Source organism: Dendrobates tinctorius, unplaced genomic scaffold (genome assembly GCF_039654945.1).
Source record: "Dendrobates tinctorius isolate UK_male_01 unplaced genomic scaffold, ASM3965494v1 ptg000023l, whole genome shotgun sequence".
Lineage (NCBI taxonomy): Eukaryota > Metazoa > Chordata > Amphibia > Anura > Dendrobatidae > Dendrobates > Dendrobates tinctorius.
This window is the reverse complement of record NW_027361691.1, coordinates 9,998,895-10,019,666: the sequence shown is the minus strand read 5'-3', so window position 1 is coordinate 10,019,666 and position 20,772 is coordinate 9,998,895. Positions and strand designations below refer to the sequence as shown.

Here is a 20,772-nt window from a genome sequence, read left to right as displayed (position 1 = left end):
TGTATCTAATCCTATCCTGTGTGATACTGACTGCTGAGCTGTGTATCTAATCCTCTCCTGTGTGATACTGACGGCTGAGCTGTGTATCTAATCCTATCCTGTGTGATACTGACTGCTGAGCCGTGTATCTAATAGACGATAACACCATAGAAATGATAAGAATAATAGGCCTCAGTTACCACAACCGTCTACAAAGAAAACTGTTGCTGATAGCGACCAATCACAGCTCATTTTTCATCTCTTAAACAGCTCTGGGACAGCGTGGCGAGTTTTGAGTGGTGACTTTTATGTGGCGAGGTTGGTGTGTGTGTGGTGAAATGTGTGCTGAGGGTGGTATACTGTATGTGTTGAAGCACGTGGTAGTGTGTGGCGCATTTTGTGTGTGTGTTCATATCCCCGTGTGTGGTGAGTATCCCATGTCAGGGCCCCACCTTAGCAGCTGTACGGTATATACTCTTTGGCGCCATCGCTCTCATTCTTTCAGTCCCCCTTGTTCACATCTGGCAGCTGTCAATTTGCCTCCAACACTTTTCCTTTCACTTTTTCCCCATTGTGTAGATAGGGGCAAAATTGCTTGGTGAATTGGAACGCGCGGGGTTAAAATTTCGCCTCACAACATAGCCGATGACGCTCTCGGGGTCCAGACGTGTGACTGTGCCAAATTTTGTGGCTGTAGCTGCGACGGTGCAGATGCCAATCCCGGACATACACATATACATACACACACATACATGCACACACACCCACATTCAGCTTTATATATTAGATATATGTACTGTATATACAAGGAAGAAGGAGAATATCTCGGGAATGGAGAGGCGCAGGATAAAAAGAATGACAATTCCAGTTTCGGGATAACAGCAGCATTTACACCAGGTAAATATAAATCCAAATTTCTGGTAAATAACACTTTAACACATCTAATGCCTGTAAGAACCATTTTATAATTATGAGATGACAACCGTAATCATCTTCCTCCTGCTGTAGTACCTCCAGTAATATACTAATGCAAAGCGCATGCTGTTACTGGGCTATCAAGGCATGCTGGGAGTGTTAGTTGCAACTGCTGGAAACAAGTATATGGACAATTCACGAGGTTTTAATTTTACAGTTTTGGGAACAGAACAACCCAAAGAAATGTGGCAGCGCAGGCCAGAGAATATATTACATGAAGTCAGACGGAGGGAAAACACACATCTGCACGCAAATACCTGTGACCTGTACGCCCGGGCTGATTAATAATAAAATGCTATCCTCGAGGGATTACGTCTCTGCTTTCCTACAGCGGGGTAACCTTTCACTAGAGAACTTTCCCCTCAAAAAAAAAAACATTGCGGTCTCTCAGGCCTCCAAGCTTTCCGGCCCTTCTGGTTATTCTCACAGAAAATCCATCTACGCTCCACGGCCTAAGGCCAAATTTAACACAGAAAAGCCGGGATTCAAACTGGGTGAAGGGCAGAAGCAAAATAATATGTAACAAGACGTGACCCGTAAAGGGACGCGCTGCGGAGAGGTCTGGGGTCGGCCGTCACCCCCTTCCCTGGATTATTAGAATCGTGTAATCCACATCAATGGACAAGTTTTTTTTACTGACGTCTTTACAAATGGGATCGGAGGATTATTCAGAATTGGCGCTACAGGTTCGCATCCAAATATTGGCACCTGTAATCGAGGGGGCCCATAAAATCCTAAGACGGGAAGACCCACAAAATCACTTTGCATAAGCTCCATCCTACACTCATTAGACGGCTGTTGCTTCATCTGTCGCTCGCTTTCTTTCTCCCCTTGTCCAGGTTCTGTGCAGCTGCAGCAGTGTGTTTTCTCTGGACATGATCCTTAAGGAGAGGTCCTGCAGCTGCCATGGTGGACCTAGTGGTCCTGGCTCTTTAAGAAGAGTTTTGCAGGTCATTTGGTGCTTATCGCGCCATCGCTCTTTAGGAAGAGGTTCTGCAGCAGCTGGCATATGTTGTACTGAATGTGTTGACCCTGTGTCTATAAGATGATTTTATGCAGCAGCTAGAAGGTATATGCATGTCCTGCTATTACAAAAAGGTTCTGCAACAGCTGGCATGAGCTGCGTAAGAGGTTCTGCAGCAGCTAGGGGGTAAATGCTGGTCCTAGTACTACGAAAAAGATCTGCAGCAACTGGCGTGCACTGTATAAGAAGAGGTTCTGCAGCAGGTAGAGGGTATATGCTGGTCCTAGTACTACTAAAAGAGGTTCTGCAGCAGCTGGCATACACTGTATGGACTAGCTCTATGTCTATAAGAGGTTCTGCAGCAGCTTAGGGGGGAATAAGCTAGTCCAGGACTATTAATAAGGTTCTGCAGCTGCTGCCATATAGTGTAAGGATTAACCCTATGTCTTTAAGAAGAGGTTCTTCAGCGGCTAGGAGGGGGGTATATGCTGGCACTGGTTCTAAAATAGAGATTTTGTATTTATAGAAACACTGTGTGAAAAGAGGTGCTGCTGCAGCTGGGCTGTACATTTTCTTCCTTGTTTTTTTAAATAACATGACAAATGTGTTGACTGATATCCAGCTGCTTGATCACATGATCGGTGTCGCGATAATCACATGACTGCAGGAACCGAGATGCACTGACACCGCCACTGCCCGTGCTGCATACACCGAGCTTACAGTCAACCGAGAGGTCAGAAATTCTACACGCAGCACCTTTCTTACAGCCCTATAATTACATCATAGGTAACCTTAAAGGGGTGTTCCAGTTTTCCATAAATAAAAGTTGCTTGTTATCCAACCGCTCTGTAATATATGAAAATATATTGAATTCTTCAACATTTTGCAAGGTTTTGGTTTGTTGTCAGAGTATTAAACCAACACTGTACACTGCTGTATGCACTGCCCGGCTGACAGCAGGACTAGTCAAGGGCAGGTCTAGGCGTTATCATACTCTGAGAGGGAGCAATGTGTGGCCCATTAGACTACACAGAGGACTTTGTTGGGCCATTACACTGCATGGAGGAATATGTGTGACCCATTACACTGCATGGAGGACTATATGGGGCCCATTATACTGTATCGAGAACTATGGGAGACATAATTCTACATGGAGGACTATGTTGGGCCATTATACTGAATGGAGGATTATGTGGAACCCATTATACTGTATGGAGCACTAGGTAGGGCCATTATACAGTATGGAGGACTATGTAGGGCCATTATACAGTATGGAGGACTATGTGGGGCCATTATACTGTATGGAGCACTAGGTAGGACCATTATACAGTATGGAGGACTACGTGGGGCCATTATACTGCATGGAGGACTATGTGGGGCCATTATACTGTATGGAGCACTAGGTAGGACCATTATACAGTATGGAGGACTATGTGGGGCCATTATACTGCATGGAGGACTATGTGGGGCCATTATACAGTATGGAGGACTATGTGGAGCCATTATACTACATGGAGGACTATGTGGGGTCATTATACAGTATGGAGGACTATGTGGGCCCATTATACTGTATGGAGGATTATGTGAGGCCCATTATACTGCATGGAGGACTATGTGGGGCCATTATACAGTATGGAGGACTATGTGGAGCCATTATACTACATGGAGAACTATGTGGGGCCATTATACAGTGGAGGATTATGTGGGCCCATTATACTGTATGGAGGATTATGTGAGGCCCATTATACTGTATGGAGCACTAGGTAGGACCATTATACAGTATGGAGGACTACGTGGGGCCATTATACTGCATGGAGGACTATGTGGGGCCATTATACTGTATGGAGCACTAGGTAGGACCATTATACAGTATGGAGGACTATGTGGGGCCATTATACTGCATGGAGGACTATGTGGGGCCATTATACAGTATGGAGGACTATGTGGAGCCATTATACTACATGGAGGACTATGTGGGGTCATTATACAGTATGGAGGACTATGTGGGCCCATTATACTGTATGGAGGATTATGTGAGGCCCATTATACTGCATGGAGGACTATGTGGGGCCATTATACAGTATGGAGGACTATGTGGAGCCATTATACTACATGGAGAACTATGTGGGGCCATTATACAGTGGAGGATTATGTGGGCCCATTATACTGTATGGAGGATTATGTGAGGCCCATTATACTGTATGGAGCACTAGGTAGGGCCATTATACAGTATGGAGGACTATGTGGGGCCATTATACTGCATGGAGGACTATGTGGGGCCATTATACTGTATGAAGGATTATGTGAGGCCCATTATACTGTATGGAGCACTAGGTAGGGCCATTATACAGTATGGAGAACTATAGGGGTCATTATACAGTATGGAGGACTATGTGGAGCCATTATACTGCATGGAGGACTATGTGGGGTCATTATACAGTATGGAGGATTATGTGGGCCCATTATAATGTATAGAGCACCAGGTAGGCCCTTAGACCGTATGGATGACTATGTGGGGCCCATTATACTGTATGGAAGGATGTGTGGGAATCACATTTGGGGTATCATACTGTGTTGGGGTGGTCACCATACCATGGGTGCGGGGAGGGTATTTTGGAGAAATTCACTGTGCAAAAATGTCTGCATTTCTGTTTCTTTTCAGTCAAGATGGGGTGCAGAGTGTACATTAATGAGAAAAAGATATGAACTTTTTTGAATTTACCAAATGGCTGCAATGAAACAAAGCGTGAAGAATTTAAAGGGGTCTGAATGCTTTCCGTACCCACTGTAGATTCTTTACTGTATGAGCAGTGAGACTATGGATCTTATCACTGCTAAAACATGTAGTAATGGACAATTCACAAAAAAAAAGTTCAAGGAAGACCCGGATGTCTTTCTTGTAAAAAAAAAAAAAAAAAAAAAAAAAAATGTAAATTACAGGTTCTAAACATTACATTCTGAAGTGGGACCTTGATCCAGGGAACTAGTCTGATTGGCCTATGGAATTTTTTCCTTACTACAGGGAAATTAGCATCTGTCTCATGAAGTTTCTGCCTTCCTCTGGATCGATATGGTAGGCCTAGGGTATAGGCTGAATTTGTGCCATTTTTCTACTTTAAAACAATAAAACTATGAGGCACAAACAAACTGGTGCCACAACACTTCCCTATATCACACTCCTCCTCACCCCACCTGACCAGCTTTGTGGGGTAAAGGCCCCGTCTCACTAAGCGATCTCGGTAGCGAGATCGCTGCTGAGTCACAAGTTTTGTGACGTAACAGCGATCTCACCAGCGAGATCGCTGTGTGTGACAGCGATCAGCGACCGCCCCCCCTGCCGGTATCGCTGATCGCTGGAAGAAACCTCTGGACATTTCTTTGGTCGCTGGTCTCCCGCTGGCCAGCACGCATCGCTGTGTGTGACAGGCGGGAGACCAGCGATCAGCTGTAAAAAATAATAAAAAAAATAAAAAATATAGTTATTCTCACCTTCCGACGTCCTGTTCAGCCATCCTGCCTCTCTCCACGCTCCGGTCCCAGTGAGCCTTTGCACGAATGACTGCGAGATGTCACGGTCTCGAGGGATAACAAAGTCTCGCGGTCATTCATGCAAAGGATCACTGGGACCGGAGCGTGGAGAGAGGCCGGATGGCTGAACGGGACGTCGGAAGGTGAGAATAACTATATATTTTTTTTTTTTTTTTTTTTTTTACAGCTCACCAGCGATCACATAGCGACTTACCAGCGATCCTGACACCTTGATATCGGTGTCGGGATCGCTGGTAAGTCGCTTAGTGTGACGGGGCCTTAACACATTGCATCCATATAATGATAGCCACAGGATAGGTGACAATGCGCTGATCACTATGGGGGTGACCACTAGGTACCCCAGCATTCTCAATAATTGGCCTCTGTGATGTCCCATTTAATTGGAGCGATGTCCAGACATGCGCAACACTGTTTCACTCACTGTCTGTGGGACTGTGTAAAATATGTGAGTACAACCCTTGGCCATCTGCAGCAGTCCCGTAGACAATGAATTCACCAGTGGTGCCAATGCGCCATGTAATTGAGGCATTTTAGAACCTTGTTCTTGGGATCAGTGGGGATTCCAGCAGTGAGACCCCCCAGCAATCAGCAAGTTATTACCTATCCTGTTACCTAGCTGATGGCTTGCTGGGGTGCGAATAACAATGTTAAGCATCAGGTTATGTGTGGCCCATGCTTATGCTTGCCACCTTGATCAGCAAAACTTGCAGGGACTGGCTGTACTGGACCGCTATAATCAAGGGCTGCCCAAAGAATTTCAGTACATGAAACATAGGATTGGAAAATCTGCTAAAAATTCCTCCTGCTAAAGACAAAACTGAATGTCAGCAGACTGAGAGATCAGATTACAGCTGCCTATTGAAGTCTATGGACAGAAGAGAGGGAGGAAGAGGGAGAAGAAGAGTGAGAGAAGAGGAGAAGAAGAGTGAGAGAAGAGGCACAAGTGCTGCTTTTTTTAGACTACTTTTGACTCGATCTCGAACCATGAAGACTTGATGGATGAACGATGTGTGGGAACAATGATCTTGAGCCTAGGTAGGTCCACCAGGGTCTTCTCCATCTATATCTTAATATCATCAAACCATTGCTGATATTTCCTTTTGCCTTGTTCCTTCTATTTGTCTGACCACGATGATTGCTTGTTAATACTTTCTTGTAAGTGTTGATCTCACCCTAGAGCTGAATTTACAGCTACACTGCTCAGTACTGCTGTATGATATTTTCCATGCTGCTGCAGATGCTTCAGAACCTACTCTAAAAAGGCATCTAAAATGACATGTATGCCTTAAAATAAACGGGCTAACAAAATCTGGCAAGAGACATCGTAACTGGTTTACTTTCTGTCCTGAATACGAGAGAAGGGGAGCATCCTCAGTGTAAAGAATTCCTGCCCGGTCACATGCTGTTATTAGAGGCTGTATCCTTTCAATAATTAGGTCCGGATCTCAAGTGGCATTGTACTTGTATCGCTAAACACTGTTTCTTTCATGTGAATCCTGCAGTTACCATCAAACCATTCCGTTTTCATGATGCTTCGCATAATCCTCCCTTTGTGGTTAGAGAGGAAGCTATATGAGAGGCTTTGCCAACCTGACTGATATAATTGATTCTTGGCACAGCCCGTACGTGCTCCTATGTCAGAACCTCTGCCGCAGGAGTGTAATCCATGTGCAACCAGCGAGATAAGATCTCATCGCCGGCGTGGTGGGGACGACTGGACGCCCATAAATACTCTGTAGGATGCATAGCATCAAAGTCGGAAGAAAACGCATGCACCTTGCGGCACTACAGAGGCGGCCATCACACGGGCGTAGGTGGCGGCCCATATCCTGCTGAGCATGGATATCATATTGTCAGCGGTTAGGACAGAGAGAGTGGAGGAGAACTCACCAAGCCTCCCTTTATTATGTTAGCCACAAAAATTTCCAAAAATACAACTACTGAGTTAATTTATCACAAAGCCAAAATGAATGAAGACAGAGGAGTTAAACTTTCCAAAGGTGGCCAAAAATATTAGGCAACTTTATTTCGGCCAACAGCTACTTCTCACGAAACTCCATCCCCCATACACAAGCACTCTTGCGTGTTCAATGGCAAAAGACAGCAGCACATATATGTATGGCCACAATTAGTACTGATTGCCAATTCTCATGTTGATGGCGGCTTCTGCCACCACTGACCGTCTATGCCACCAGCAGGTCTCAACGGTAAAATGCTCGAAAACCCTTTTAAGGTTGAATGCCCTAAAATGAAACCCCCCTTGAAACAACATTAAATGGTTATTCTCTATCCTGAGATTGCGAGATCGGGGGGCTCTATAATCCCATCCTGAACGGAGAGGTGGTGCAAATGTTCAACCTCCCATTCATTTTCTACGGGAGTGGCAGAAAAAGACAAAAGCGCTGTCCTGTGCTTTCTCTGGCGGTCTCTTTGATAATGAGTGGAGCAGAAGCCTGAGCAAGTGTACCTCCCAGCAAAATTCAAAATGGGGCTCAAGACCTCCATATTTGGGCTATTGAGCCCCGAATTTGATGGGAAATTTCGGGGGAATAAACTTTAAAGGGAATCTGTCACCCCATTTTTGGCCTGCACCGCCATCAGGGGTTTATCTACAGCATTCTGTAATACTGTAGATAAACCCCCCGATGTAACCTGAAAGAGAAGAAAAACAAGTTATATTATACTAACCGGGGGGCGGTCCGGTCTTGGTCCGATGGGTGTCGCTGTCTCGTCCGGCGCCTCCAATCTTGCACCAATGACGTCCTCTTCTTTGCTTCCCGTCGTGGTTCCGGCGCAGGCGCACTGCTCTGCCCTGTTGATCTCTCTGACCTTTCAACAGGGCAGAGCAGTGCGCCTGCACAGGATCCAGGACGGGAAGCAAAGAAGAGGACGGCATCGTATGAAGATGGGAGGCGCCGTACCGCACCACAACACCCATTGGACCAAAACCGGACCCGGACCGCCCCTGGGTGAGTATAATATAACTTGTTTTTCTTCTCTTTCAGGTTACATCGGGGGCTTATCTACAGCATTACAGAATGCTGTAGATAAGCCCCTGATGGTGATGCCGGCATCTGATAGTCGAAAAATGGGGAGCCAGATTCCCTCTAATTTCCTAACGTTCATGAAAATTTCACCTGACAACTCAAGAAAGTTAACCCTCTAATGACATAAATCTAAAGACAAAAGTCTTATAACCAGCTATTCCCGTAACTCAAGGCACTGACTACTGGAGTTATCACGTTAGAAGAACTTCATGAAGAAGCCTTCTGCCTTCAGACATCTTGGATTATCACTTGCAGTCTAGAAGTCATGGATTGCATCTGACACTAACGATGCTCGTCTTGAGCAGTAGGTCTTCTCCAAACGTAACCAGACTGGAAACATTTAGCTTGGTTTTACGTAACCTCGTCTTGTGGCAGAATGTAACTGTACGAGAGCGCTTACCTCTCCGTGTCTAATAGGCTTCAAATAACCTCTGGTTACACCCATGCGGAACAACGTCTCGGAGGCCTGTTGTAAAAGCATGAAAAAAAGCAATGAGTAATAACCAATGATCAAATAATATATGATTATGTGAATAACCATACAACAAACACTGCTGCTTCATATTCAACATTCTAACAAAAAGTCATAACATTAAAGGGGATGTCTCTTCTGAACACCATTCTTGTTTATAGAATTAACCAATATATAAGGCTGAGCCCGAATTACCATAAATCCTTTATTATATTCCAGAGCTGCACTCACTATTCTGCTGGTGCAGTCACTGGTGCAGTCACTGTGAACATACATTACATTACTGATCTTGAGTTACATCCGGTATCATACCCCAGAGCTGAACTCACTATTCTGCTGGTGCAGTCACTGTGAACATACATTACATTACTGATCCTGAGTTACCTCCTATATTATACCCCAGAGCTGCAATCACTATTCTGCTGGTGCAGTCACGGTGTACATACATTACATTACTGATCCTGAGTTACATCCTGTATTATACTCCAGAGCTGCACTCATTATTCTGCTGGTGCACTCACTGTGTAATGTAATGTATGTATACAGTGACTGCACCAGCAGAATAGTGAGTGCAGCTCTAGAGCATATCACATGTAAATATCACATTCAATAGAAGATAAAAAAATAAGATATAAATCTCTATATATATAAAACTGAATGTGTGTGTGTGTATAACCAACCAATCACGAAGCATCTTTCATTTCAACAGAGCTGTTCAAAAGAAGCTGAGCTGTGATTGGTTGCTATGATCAACAGTTTTCCTTGCAACCGATCACTAAGCTTCTCTCATTTCACCAGAGCTGGTTAAAAGTAGCTGAACTGAGATTGGTTGCTATGAGCAAGTTTTCCCACTTGACAACACCTCAGCAGACACTGAAAGGGTGGGAGAAATCTAGCATCCCTGGGAACATAAGCTCCCAGCCATTATCTGCCTCCCAAAAAGGACCAGTGAGTACATGACAGAAATGAATCCACCCTCCCGTGCCCATACACACATCACACATCCTCCATCATATAGGCACATCTTCCCCCTTAAAGGGATCATTGGTATAGAAGTCAGAGCAAATCCATCCAGCGCTTTGGTTTTGACCCCAGGCCTTTCTTAAGGGGATCCCCGGTATGGAAGTCAGGGCAAATCCCTCAGCGCTCTGATTCTAACCCCAGGGTTCAATTAAAGGGATCATTGGTATGGAAGTCAGGGCAAATCCACTCAGCGCTCTGGTTCTGACACCAGGCTGGCGGGATGATGTGGGATATTAGGGGTAGTAGTCCGGTGGCTCTGACGGGATGATGTGGGATATTAGGGGTAGTAGTCCGGTGGCTCTGACGGGATGATGTGGGATATTAGGGGTAGTAGTCCGGTGGCTCTGGCTGACGGGAAGTTGTGGGATATTAGGGGTAGTAGTTGTCACGCGGCGGCTGCCGCGCACTCCTCCCTTTGCCTCCCCCCGGCCGCAGCTTACCCGCTCGCCGGTGGCCTCCTCGCCTCGGCGCCGGTTGCCGCGGGCTTCTCCGCGGTCTCTCCCGGCTCCTCTTCTCCGTCCGGCGATCGCCTCCGTCCGGTCTTCTGGACCGCGCCGGGCGCTTCCTTAGTGATTCTGGGCGCTCTCTATGTACGCCCCTGCGTCCTGTCCGTCCGTTGCTCATTCGCCTCTTCCATTATCCTCTCTCCTAGGCTCAGGAGGTCCGTGGTCGTGTCCCATCCAGCCCTGTTCCCGCCTGTCCGGTGTCTCCAAGCTGTGCCCGTCTGTCCTGTGTCTCCAAGCCGTGCCCGTCTGTCCTGTGTCTCCAAGCCGTGCCCGTCTGTCCTGTGTCTCCAAGCCGTGCCCGTCTGTCCTGTGTCTCCAAGCCGTGCCCGTCTGTCCTGTGTCTCCAAGCCGTGCCCGTCTGTCCTGTGTCTCCAAGCCGTGCCCGTCTGTCCTGTGTCTCCAAGCCGTGCCCGTCTGTCCTGTGTCTCCAAGCCGTGCCCGTCTGTCCTGTGTCTCCAAGCCGTGCCCACCTGTCCTGTGTCTCCAAGCCGGACCCGTCAGTCCTGCGTCCCCAACTCGGATCTACCTGTCTGTCTGTCGATACATCCCCTGGGTACCAGCTGCCGTGGTAATAGTTACCCGCGGGCTTGCCCCAAACACTCCCTGTATAGGGGGTGGTCCACCTGGTCAGCTCGCCCCCAGGAGGTTCGTTGCCACGGTCTAGCGGGTCCACCCCAGGAGTACCTCACAGAAGTCCTGTGGCTCTGGCTGACGGGATGATGTGGGATATTAGGGGCAGTAGCCCGGTAGCTCTGGCTGATGGGATGATGTGAGATATTAGGGGTAGTAGTCCAGTGGCTCTGGCTGACGGGATGATGTAGGATATTAGGGGTAGTAGTCCTGTGGCTCTGGCTGACGGGATGATGTGGGATATTAGGGGTAGTAGTCCTGTGGCTCTGGCTGACGGGATGATGTGGGATATTAGGGGTAGTAGTCCGGTGGCTCTGGCTGACGGGATGATGAGGGATATTAGGGGTAGTAGTCCTGTGGCTCTGGCTGACGGGATGATGTGGGATATTAGGGGTAGTAGTCCTGTGGCTCTGGCTGATGGGATGATGTGAGATATTAGGGGTAGTAGTCCGGTGGCTCTGGCTGACGGGATGATGTGGGATATTAGGGGTAGTAGTCCTGTGGCTCTGGCTGACGGGATGATGTGGGATATTAGGGGTAGTAGTCCGGTGGCTCTGGCTGACGGGATGATGTGGGATATTAGGGGTAGTAGCACGGAGCTTCTGGCTGACGGGATGATGTGGGATATTAGGGGTAGTAGTCCAGTAGCTCTGGCTGACGGGATGATGTGAGATATTAGGGGTAGTAGTCCTGTGGCTCTGGCTGACGGGATGATGTGGGATATTAGGGGTAGTAGTCCTGTGGCTCTGGCTGACGGGATGATGTGGGATATTAGGGGTAGTAGTCCGGTGGCTCTGGCTGACGGGATGATGTGGGATATTAGGGGTAGTAGTCCGTGGCTCTGGCTGACGGGATGATGTGGGATATTAGTGGTAGTAGTCCGGTGGCTCTGGCTGACGGGATGATGTGGGATATTAAGGGTAGTAGTCCGGTGGCTCTGGCTGACGGGATGATGTGGGATATTAGGGGTAGTAGTCCTGTGGCTCTGGCTGACGGGATGATGTGGGATATTAGGGGTAGTAGTCCTGTGGCTCTGGCTGACGGGATGATGTGGGATATTAGGGGTAGTAGTCCGGTGGCTCTGGCTGACGGGATGATGTGGGATATTAGTGGTAGTAGTCCAGTAGCTCTGGCTGACAGGATGATGTGAGATATTAGGGGTAGTAGTCCTGTGGCTCTGGCTGACGGGATGATGTGGGATATTAGGGGTAGTAGTCATGTGGCTCTGGCTGACGGGATGATGTGGGATATTAGGGGTAGTAGTCCGGTGGCTCTGGCTGACGGGATGATGTGGGATATTAGGGGTAGTAGTCCGGTGGCTCTGGCTGACGGGATGATGTGGGATATTAGTGGTAGTAGTCCAGTAGCTCTGGCTGACAGGATGATGTGGGATATTAGGGGTGGTAGTCCTGTGCCTCTGGCTGACGGGATGATGTGGGATATTAGGGGGTAGTAGTCCTGTGGCTCTGGCTGACGGGATGATGTGGGATATTAGGGGTAGTAGTCCGGTGGCTCTGGCTGACGGGATGATGTGGGATATTAGGGGTAGTAGCCCGGTGCTTCTGGCTGACGGGATGATGTGGTATATTAGGGGTAGTAGTCCAGTAGCTCTGGCTGACGGGATGATGTGAGATATTAGGGGTAGTAGTCCTGTGGCTCTGGCTGACGGGATGATGTGGGATATTAGGGGTAGTAGTCCTGTGGCTCTGGCTGACGGGATGATGTGGGATATTAGGGGTAGTAGTCCGGTGGCTCTGGCTGACGGGATGATGTGGGATATTAGGGGTAGTAGTCCGGTGGCTCTGGCTGACGGGATGATGTGGGATATTAGGGGTAGTAGTCCGGTGGCTCTGGCTGACGGGATGATGTGGGATATTAGGGGTAGTAGTCCTGTGGCTCTGGCTGACGGGATGATGTGGGATATTAGGGGTAGTAGTCCTGTGGCTCTGGCTGACGGGATGATGTGGGATATTAGTGGTAGTAGTCCAGTAGCTCTGGCTGACGGGATGATGTGAGATATTAGGGGTAGTAGTCCTGTGGCTCTGGCTGACGGGATGATGTGGGATATTAGGGGTAGTAGTCATGTGGCTCTGGCTGACGGGATGATGTGGGATATTAGGGGTAGTAGTCCGGTGGCTCTGGCTGACGGGATGATGTGGGATATTAGGGGTAGTAGTCCGGTGGCTCTGGCTGACGGGATGATGTGGGATATTAGTGGTAGTAGTCCAGTAGCTCTGGCTGACGGGATGATGTGAGATATTAGGGGTAGTAGTCCTGTGGCTCTGGCTGACGGGATGATGTGGGATATTAGGGGTAGTAGTCATGTGGCTCTGGCTGACGGGATGATGTGGGATATTAGGGGTAGTAGTCCGGTGGCTCTGGCTGACGGGATGATGTGGGATATTAGGGGTAGTAGTCCTGTGGCTCTGGCTGATGGGATGATGTGAGATATTAGGGGTAGTAGTCCGGTGGCTCTGGCTGACGGGATGATGTGGGATATTAGGGGTAGTAGTCCTGTGGCTCTGGCTGACGGGATGATGTGGGATATTAGGGGTAGTAGTCCGGTGGCTCTGGCTGACGGGATGATGTGGGATATTAGGGGGTAGTAGTCCTGTGGCTCTGGCTGACGGGATGATGTGGGATATTAGGGGTAGTAGTCCTGTGGCTCTGGCTGACGGGATGATGTGGGATATTAGGGGTAGTAGTCCTGTGGCTCTGGCTGATGGGATGATGTGAGATATTAGGGGTAGTAGTCCGGTGGCTCTGGCTGACGGGATGATGTGGGATATTAGGGGTAGTAGTCCTGTGGCTCTGGCTGACGGGATGATGTGGGATATTAGGGGTAGTAGTCCGGTGGCTCTGGCTGACGGGATGATGTGGGATATTAGGGGGTAGTAGTCCTGTGGCTCTGGCTGACGGGATGATGTGGGATATTAGGGGTAGTAGTCCTGTGGCTCTGGCTGACGGGATGATGTGGGATATTAGGGGTAGTAGTCCTGTGGCTCTGGCTGATGGGATGATGTGAGATATTAGGGGTAGTAGTCCGGTGGCTCTGGCTGACGGGATGATGTGGGATATTAGGGGTAGTAGTCCTGTGGCTCTGGCTGACGGGATGATGTGGGATATTAGGGGTAGTAGTCCTGTGGCTCTGGCTGACGGGATGATGTGGGATATTAGGGGTAGTAGTCCTGTGGCTCTGGCTGACGGGATGATGTGGGATATTAGGGGTAGTAGTCATGTGGCTCTGGCTGACGGGATGATGTGGGATATTAGGGGTAGTAGTCCGGTGGCTCTGGCTGACGGGATGATGTGGGATATTAGGGGGTAGTAGTCCTGTGGCTCTGGCTGACGGGATGATGTGGGATATTAGGGGTAGTAGTCATGTGGCTCTGGCTGACGGGATGATGTGGGATATTAGGGGTAGTAGTCCTGTGGCTCTGGCTGACGGGATGATGTGGGATATTAGGGGTAGTAGTCCTGTGGCTCTGGCTGACGGGATGATGTGGGATATTAGGGGTAGTAGTCCTGTGGCTCTGGCTGACGGGATGATGTGGGATATTAGGGGTAGTAGTCATGTGGCTCTGGCTGACGGGATGATGTGGGATATTAGGGGTAGTAGTCCGGTGGCTCTGGCTGACGGGATGATGTGGGATATTAGGGGTAGTAGTCCGGTGGCTCTGGCTGACGGGATGATGTGGGATATTAGTGGTAGTAGTCCAGTAGCTCTGGCTGACAGGATGATGTGGGATATTAGGGGTGGTAGTCCTGTGCCTCTGGCTGACGGGATGATGTGGGATATTAGGGGGTAGTAGTCCTGTGGCTCTGGCTGACGGGATGATGTGGGATATTAGGGGTAGTAGTCCGGTGGCTCTGGCTGACGGGATGATGTGGGATATTAGGGGTAGTAGCCCGGTGCTTCTGGCTGACGGGATGATGTGGTATATTAGGGGTAGTAGTCCAGTAGCTCTGGCTGACGGGATGATGTGAGATATTAGGGGTAGTAGTCCTGTGGCTCTGGCTGACGGGATGATGTGGGATATTAGGGGTAGTAGTCCTGTGGCTCTGGCTGACGGGATGATGTGGGATATTAGGGGTAGTAGTCCGGTGGCTCTGGCTGACGGGATGATGTGGGATATTAGGGGTAGTAGTCCGGTGGCTCTGGCTGACGGGATGATGTGGGATATTAGTGGTAGTAGTCCGGTGGCTCTGGCTGACGGGATGATGTGGGATATTAGGGGTAGTAGTCCGGTGGCTCTGGCTGACGGGATGATGTGGGATATTAGGGGTAGTAGTCCTGTGGCTCTGGCTGACGGGATGATGTGGGATATTAGGGGTAGTAGTCCTGTGGCTCTGGCTGACGGGATGATGTGGGATATTAGTGGTAGTAGTCCAGTAGCTCTGGCTGACGGGATGATGTGAGATATTAGGGGTAGTAGTCCTGTGGCTCTGGCTGACGGGATGATGTGGGATATTAGGGGTAGTAGTCCGGTGGCTCTGGCTGACGGGATGATGTGGGATATTAGGGGTAGTAGTCCGGTGGCTCTGGCTGACGGGATGATGTGGGATATTAGTGGTAGTAGTCCAGTAGCTCTGGCTGACGGGATGATGTGAGATATTAGGGGTAGTAGTCCTGTGGCTCTGGCTGACGGGATGATGTGGGATATTAGGGGTAGTAGTCATGTGGCTCTGGCTGACGGGATGATGTGGGATATTAGGGGTAGTAGTCCGGTGGCTCTGGCTGACGGGATGATGTGGGATATTAGGGGTAGTAGTCCGGTGGCTCTGGCTGACGGGATGATGTGGGATATTAGTGGTAGTAGTCCAGTAGCTCTGGCTGACAGGATGATGTGGGATATTAGGGGTGGTAGTCCTGTGCCTCTGGCTGACGGGATGATGTGGGATATCAGGGGGTAGTAGTCCTGTGGCTCTGGCTGACGGGATGATGTGGGATATTAGGGGTAGTAGTCCTGTGGCTCTGGCTGACGGGATGATGTGGGATATTAGGGGTAGTAGTCCTGTGGCTCTGGCTGATGGGATGATGTGGGATATTAGGGGTAGTAGTCCTGTGGCTCTGGCTGACAGGATGATGTGGGATATTAGGGGTAGTAGTCCGGTGGCTCTGGCTGACGGGATGATGTGGGATATTAGGGGTAGTAGTCCTGTGGCTCTGGCTGACGGGATGATGTGGGATATTAGGGGTAGTAGTCCTGTGGCTCTGGCTGACGGGATGATGTGGGATATTAGTGGTAGTAGTCCAGTAGCTCTGGCTGACGGGATGATGTGAGATATTAGGGGTAGTAGTCCTGTGGCTCTGGCTGACGGGATGATGTGGGATATTAGGGGTAGTAGTCCGGTGGCTCTGGCTGACGGGATGATGTGGGATATTAGGGGTAGTAGTCCGGTGGCTCTGGCTGACGGGATGATGTGGGATATTAGTGGTAGTAGTCCAGTAGCTCTGGCTGACGGGATGATGTGAGATATTAGGGGTAGTAGTCCTGTGGCTCTGGCTGACGGGATGATGTGGGATATTAGGGGTAGTAGTCATGTGGCTCTGGCTGACGGGATGATGTGGGATATTAGGGGTAGTAGTCCGGTGGCTCTGGCTGACGGGATGATGTGGGATATTAGGGGTAGTAGTCCGGTGGCTCTGGCTGACGGGATGATGTGGGATATTAGTGGTAGTAGTCCAGTAGCTCTGGCTGACAGGATGATGTGGGATATTAGGGGTGGTAGTCCTGTGCCTCTGGCTGACGGGATGATGTGGGATATCAGGGGGTAGTAGTCCTGTGGCTCTGGCTGACGGGATGATGTGGGATATTAGGGGTAGTAGTCCTGTGGCTCTGGCTGACGGGATGATGTGGGATATTAGGGGTAGTAGTCCTGTGGCTCTGGCTGATGGGATGATGTGGGATATTAGGGGTAGTAGTCCTGTGGCTCTGGCTGACAGGATGATGTGGGATATTAGGGGTAGTAGTCCGGTGGCTCTGGCTGACGGGATGATGTGGGATATTAGGGGGTAGTAGTCCTGTGGCTCTGGCTGACGGGATGATGTGGGATATTAGGGGTAGTAGTCCTGTGGCTCTGGCTGACGGGATGATGTGGGATATTAGGGGTAGTAGTCCTGTGGCTCTGGCTGATGGGATGATGTGAGATATTAGGGGTAGTAGTCCGGTGGCTCTGGCTGACGGGATGATGTGGGATATTAGGGGTAGTAGTCCTGTGGCTCTGGCTGACGGGATGATGTGGGATATTAGGGGTAGTAGTCCTGTGGCTCTGGCTGACGGGATGATGTGGGATATTAGGGGTAGTAGTCCTGTGGCTCTGGCTGACGGGATGATGTGGGATATTAGGGGTAGTAGTCATGTGGCTCTGGCTGACGGGATGATGTGGGATATTAGGGGTAGTAGTCCGGTGGCTCTGGCTGACGGGATGATGTGGGATATTAGGGGTAGTAGCCCGGTAGCTCTGGCTGACGGGATGATGTGGGATATTAGGGGTAGTAGTCCGGTAGCTCTGGCTGACGGGATGATGTGGGATATTAGGGGTAGTAGTCCGGTGGCTCTGGCTGACGGGATGATGTGGGATATTAGTGGTAGTAGTCCGGTGGCTCTGGCTGATGGGATGATGTGGGATATTAGGGGTAGTAGTCCGGTGGCTCTGGCTGACGGGATGATGTGGGATATTAGGGGTAGTAGTCCGGTGGCTCTGGCTGACGGGATGATGTGGGATATTAGTGGTAGTAGTCCGGTGGCTCTGGCTGACGGGATGATGTGGGATATTAGTGGTAGTAGTCCGGTGGCTCTGGCTGACGGGATGATGTGGGATATTAGGGGTAGTAGTCCGGTGGCTCTGGCTGACGGGATGATGTGGGATATTAGGGGTAGTAGTTCGGTGGCTCTGGCTGACGGGATGATGTGGGATATTAGGGGTAGTAGTCCAGTGGCTCTGGCTGACGGGATGGTGTGGGATATTAGTGGTAGTAGTCCGGTGGCTCTGATGGGATGATGTGGGTATTTATATAGTGAATGTGGCTATGCGGAGTGGGCGGGGCTATACACTCAGTTTTATATATATATATATATATATATATATATATATATATATATATATATAGATATAATCATTATAATTTGTTATCACTAACCGTAGTTAGTTACTATGCCCGGGCAGCGCCGGGCTCTTCAGCTAGTGAAATATATTACTTAAGATTAATGTACATGATGTCATATAAAGGGTGACATGTCCTTTAATGGCATGTCCAACTTCTTTATTACGCGTAATTGTGTATACACAATGCAAGTCTTATTTGGAGCTGGGCTGAAACCGGTAATAAAGTATCTTGCTCGAAAGACCACAACACATGATGCATGTGGAAGATTGTAGGACTCATCTAAGCACTAAAACATTCCAGAAATAGTGAAAAATTCCTCTTTATTGTCTAGGGTAAATCGTGTGGGTAAGCGGGTCATTTGAGCAGAATTTACATGGTTATTTGTACCAGCGTGGACAACAATGTGGTGGTAAGAGCGTTGACCTGTACGTCTTTCCATCGGACACCATGTTAAGATGTGATTCTATTACATGGCCTCCAAGAACAGAATGAAGGGGAGCACAACCTTTTCATGTAGATCCGAATTGGCTTCTTTCATCGGCTCTTCCCTCTCAACATTTTAAGGATGTTTCAGTCTAACCGAGCACTGTGTCAATACAGCTCGGCTTTCTTTGTGCCTATAGAAACCCACTGGGGTGTATAACCTTCTTTTCACCTTGACTAGCCGAGAGATCTCTTAATTCCCTATCCGCGGCACCACAGTTACCGCCAGATGTCAAAGCCATTCATGACATAAAGCAAGTTTTGGAGAGCTTGTAAATCTAAACCCTATGTATTTCTCGATGGGACCTCCACTCTACATGTGTGGAGTGTCACTAAGGAGATTACCACTACAAGACCGGCTTGACAATGGCGGGGAGGGAGAACATGGCTACGGCGGGCCACCTGGAGCTATTCGCTAATTGACAATCTTAATGCTTCCAAATGATTGCTTTTTTGGTATGCAAACAAAAAGGACGGGGACGAGGCAGCTCTATGTTCCATGTACTACACCATGGGGTACAAAGCAAATTATTTTCAGGTCAAGCCTTTCTGAATGGACGTATACATATTGCAGCTTGCGAGGCAGAAATGTACATGTAAGTGATAAATCATATGCCGATAATTGATAAATACATCATACACCAAGATCTACAGTTATATCCATTACGGTCGAAGGGCATTCAATTCACAAAAACATTAACAAAAGCCTGGGAAACTTGACAGTGATGAAAGGCTACCTTGTGGATATATAACATGATACTCTTAGGCCCCAATTAACTGCCTAAGAAAAAAAACAAGTAAGGTAAGGGAATGTAATAAAATTGCCAAAAACATGTATTTTTAAGGCTTGCCTAAAATGGTATATGTTGGGAATTAATTTGAATGTCTAGGGTAGCACATTCCGGAGAACTGGTGAAGCACGAGAAAAGTCTAAAAGATGGAATAGGATGTTCTAAGTATCTAGGAGGTACTGTAAGTCTTCTAAGTCTGAACTCATTTGCAGAAGAGAGAGCATGGGTGAGGGAGTAGACGGAGGTAATGGGAGAGATAAATGGAGCTGCAACATTAAGGACTTTCTATAAAGCCTATTTGGGCCTATTAACATCCAAAAGAGGTGCATGGGGCCTGTACTGTTATATGATCTCAGCATTAGTTATTCTGCCATGGAAGCCTAAATTCTAGAAAGAAAATGTTTGAAAATATAAAGCCCAACGGGGTGTGTATGTCAATGTGTAGCAACTGTTCGACACAGAAATAAGGACACATATGGCACCGCCGTATGGCCTTCATGCCCATATGCAAGACCAGAGAGCGGCTACAAATTGTGATTCTGTTCTGGCCTATCTATAACATGAACAACCATTTAGTTAAAGGTTTAAGATAATATAGTAATATATTTTCCATGCATTGACCATGAGGCCAGTAAGAGCTTCACTCAACGATAGAAGCAGATTGCTGGGGATTTCTGCAGTCAGATTACTAAATAGAAAGAGGATACTGAGATTAGATAAAATATCATAAGTGTTACTCCATAATTATCAGAAATTAATCAACTGTATATAAACAATAGCTAATTTATTGGGGTACACGACTAAACAGTAAAAATAAAAATTAAAAATCAATAATTAAAATCAAGGAGCAGTGAAGCATGGTGGAGGCCGATGAGAGACACAAAATAAAGACGATAAGAAGACAAGGGGTAGGCAAAATATTACCGACAAATGAAGATACCGGGTATCTACACTCACTGGCCACTTTATTAGGTACACCATGCTAGTAACGGGTTGGACCCCCTTTTGCCTTCAGAACTGCCTCAATTCTTCGTGGCAGAGATTCAACAAGGTGCTGGAAGCATTCCTCAGAGATTTTGGACCATATTGACATGATGGCATCACACAGTTGGCGCAGATTTGTCGGCTGCACATCCCTGATGCGAATCTCCCGTTCCACCACATCCCAAAGATGCTCTATTGGATTGAGATCTGGTGACTGAGGAGGCCATTTGAGTACAGTGAACTCATTGTCATGTTCAA

General features: G+C 48.3%; 1 protein-coding gene across 2 annotated transcripts in view; it reads right to left on the bottom strand.

Moving 5' to 3' along the window:
* TMEM135 (transmembrane protein 135) overlaps nt 1–20,772 on the bottom strand; it is a 443,538-nt gene that overhangs the window by 198,487 nt on the left and 224,279 nt on the right. For both annotated transcript variants that reach the window (XM_073569250.1, XM_073569251.1), the window contains one exon: nt 8,915–8,980. In XM_073569250.1, the coding sequence (XP_073425351.1) occupies nt 8,915–8,980 (66 nt within the window). The remainder of the gene's footprint in view (nt 1–8,914; nt 8,981–20,772) is intronic.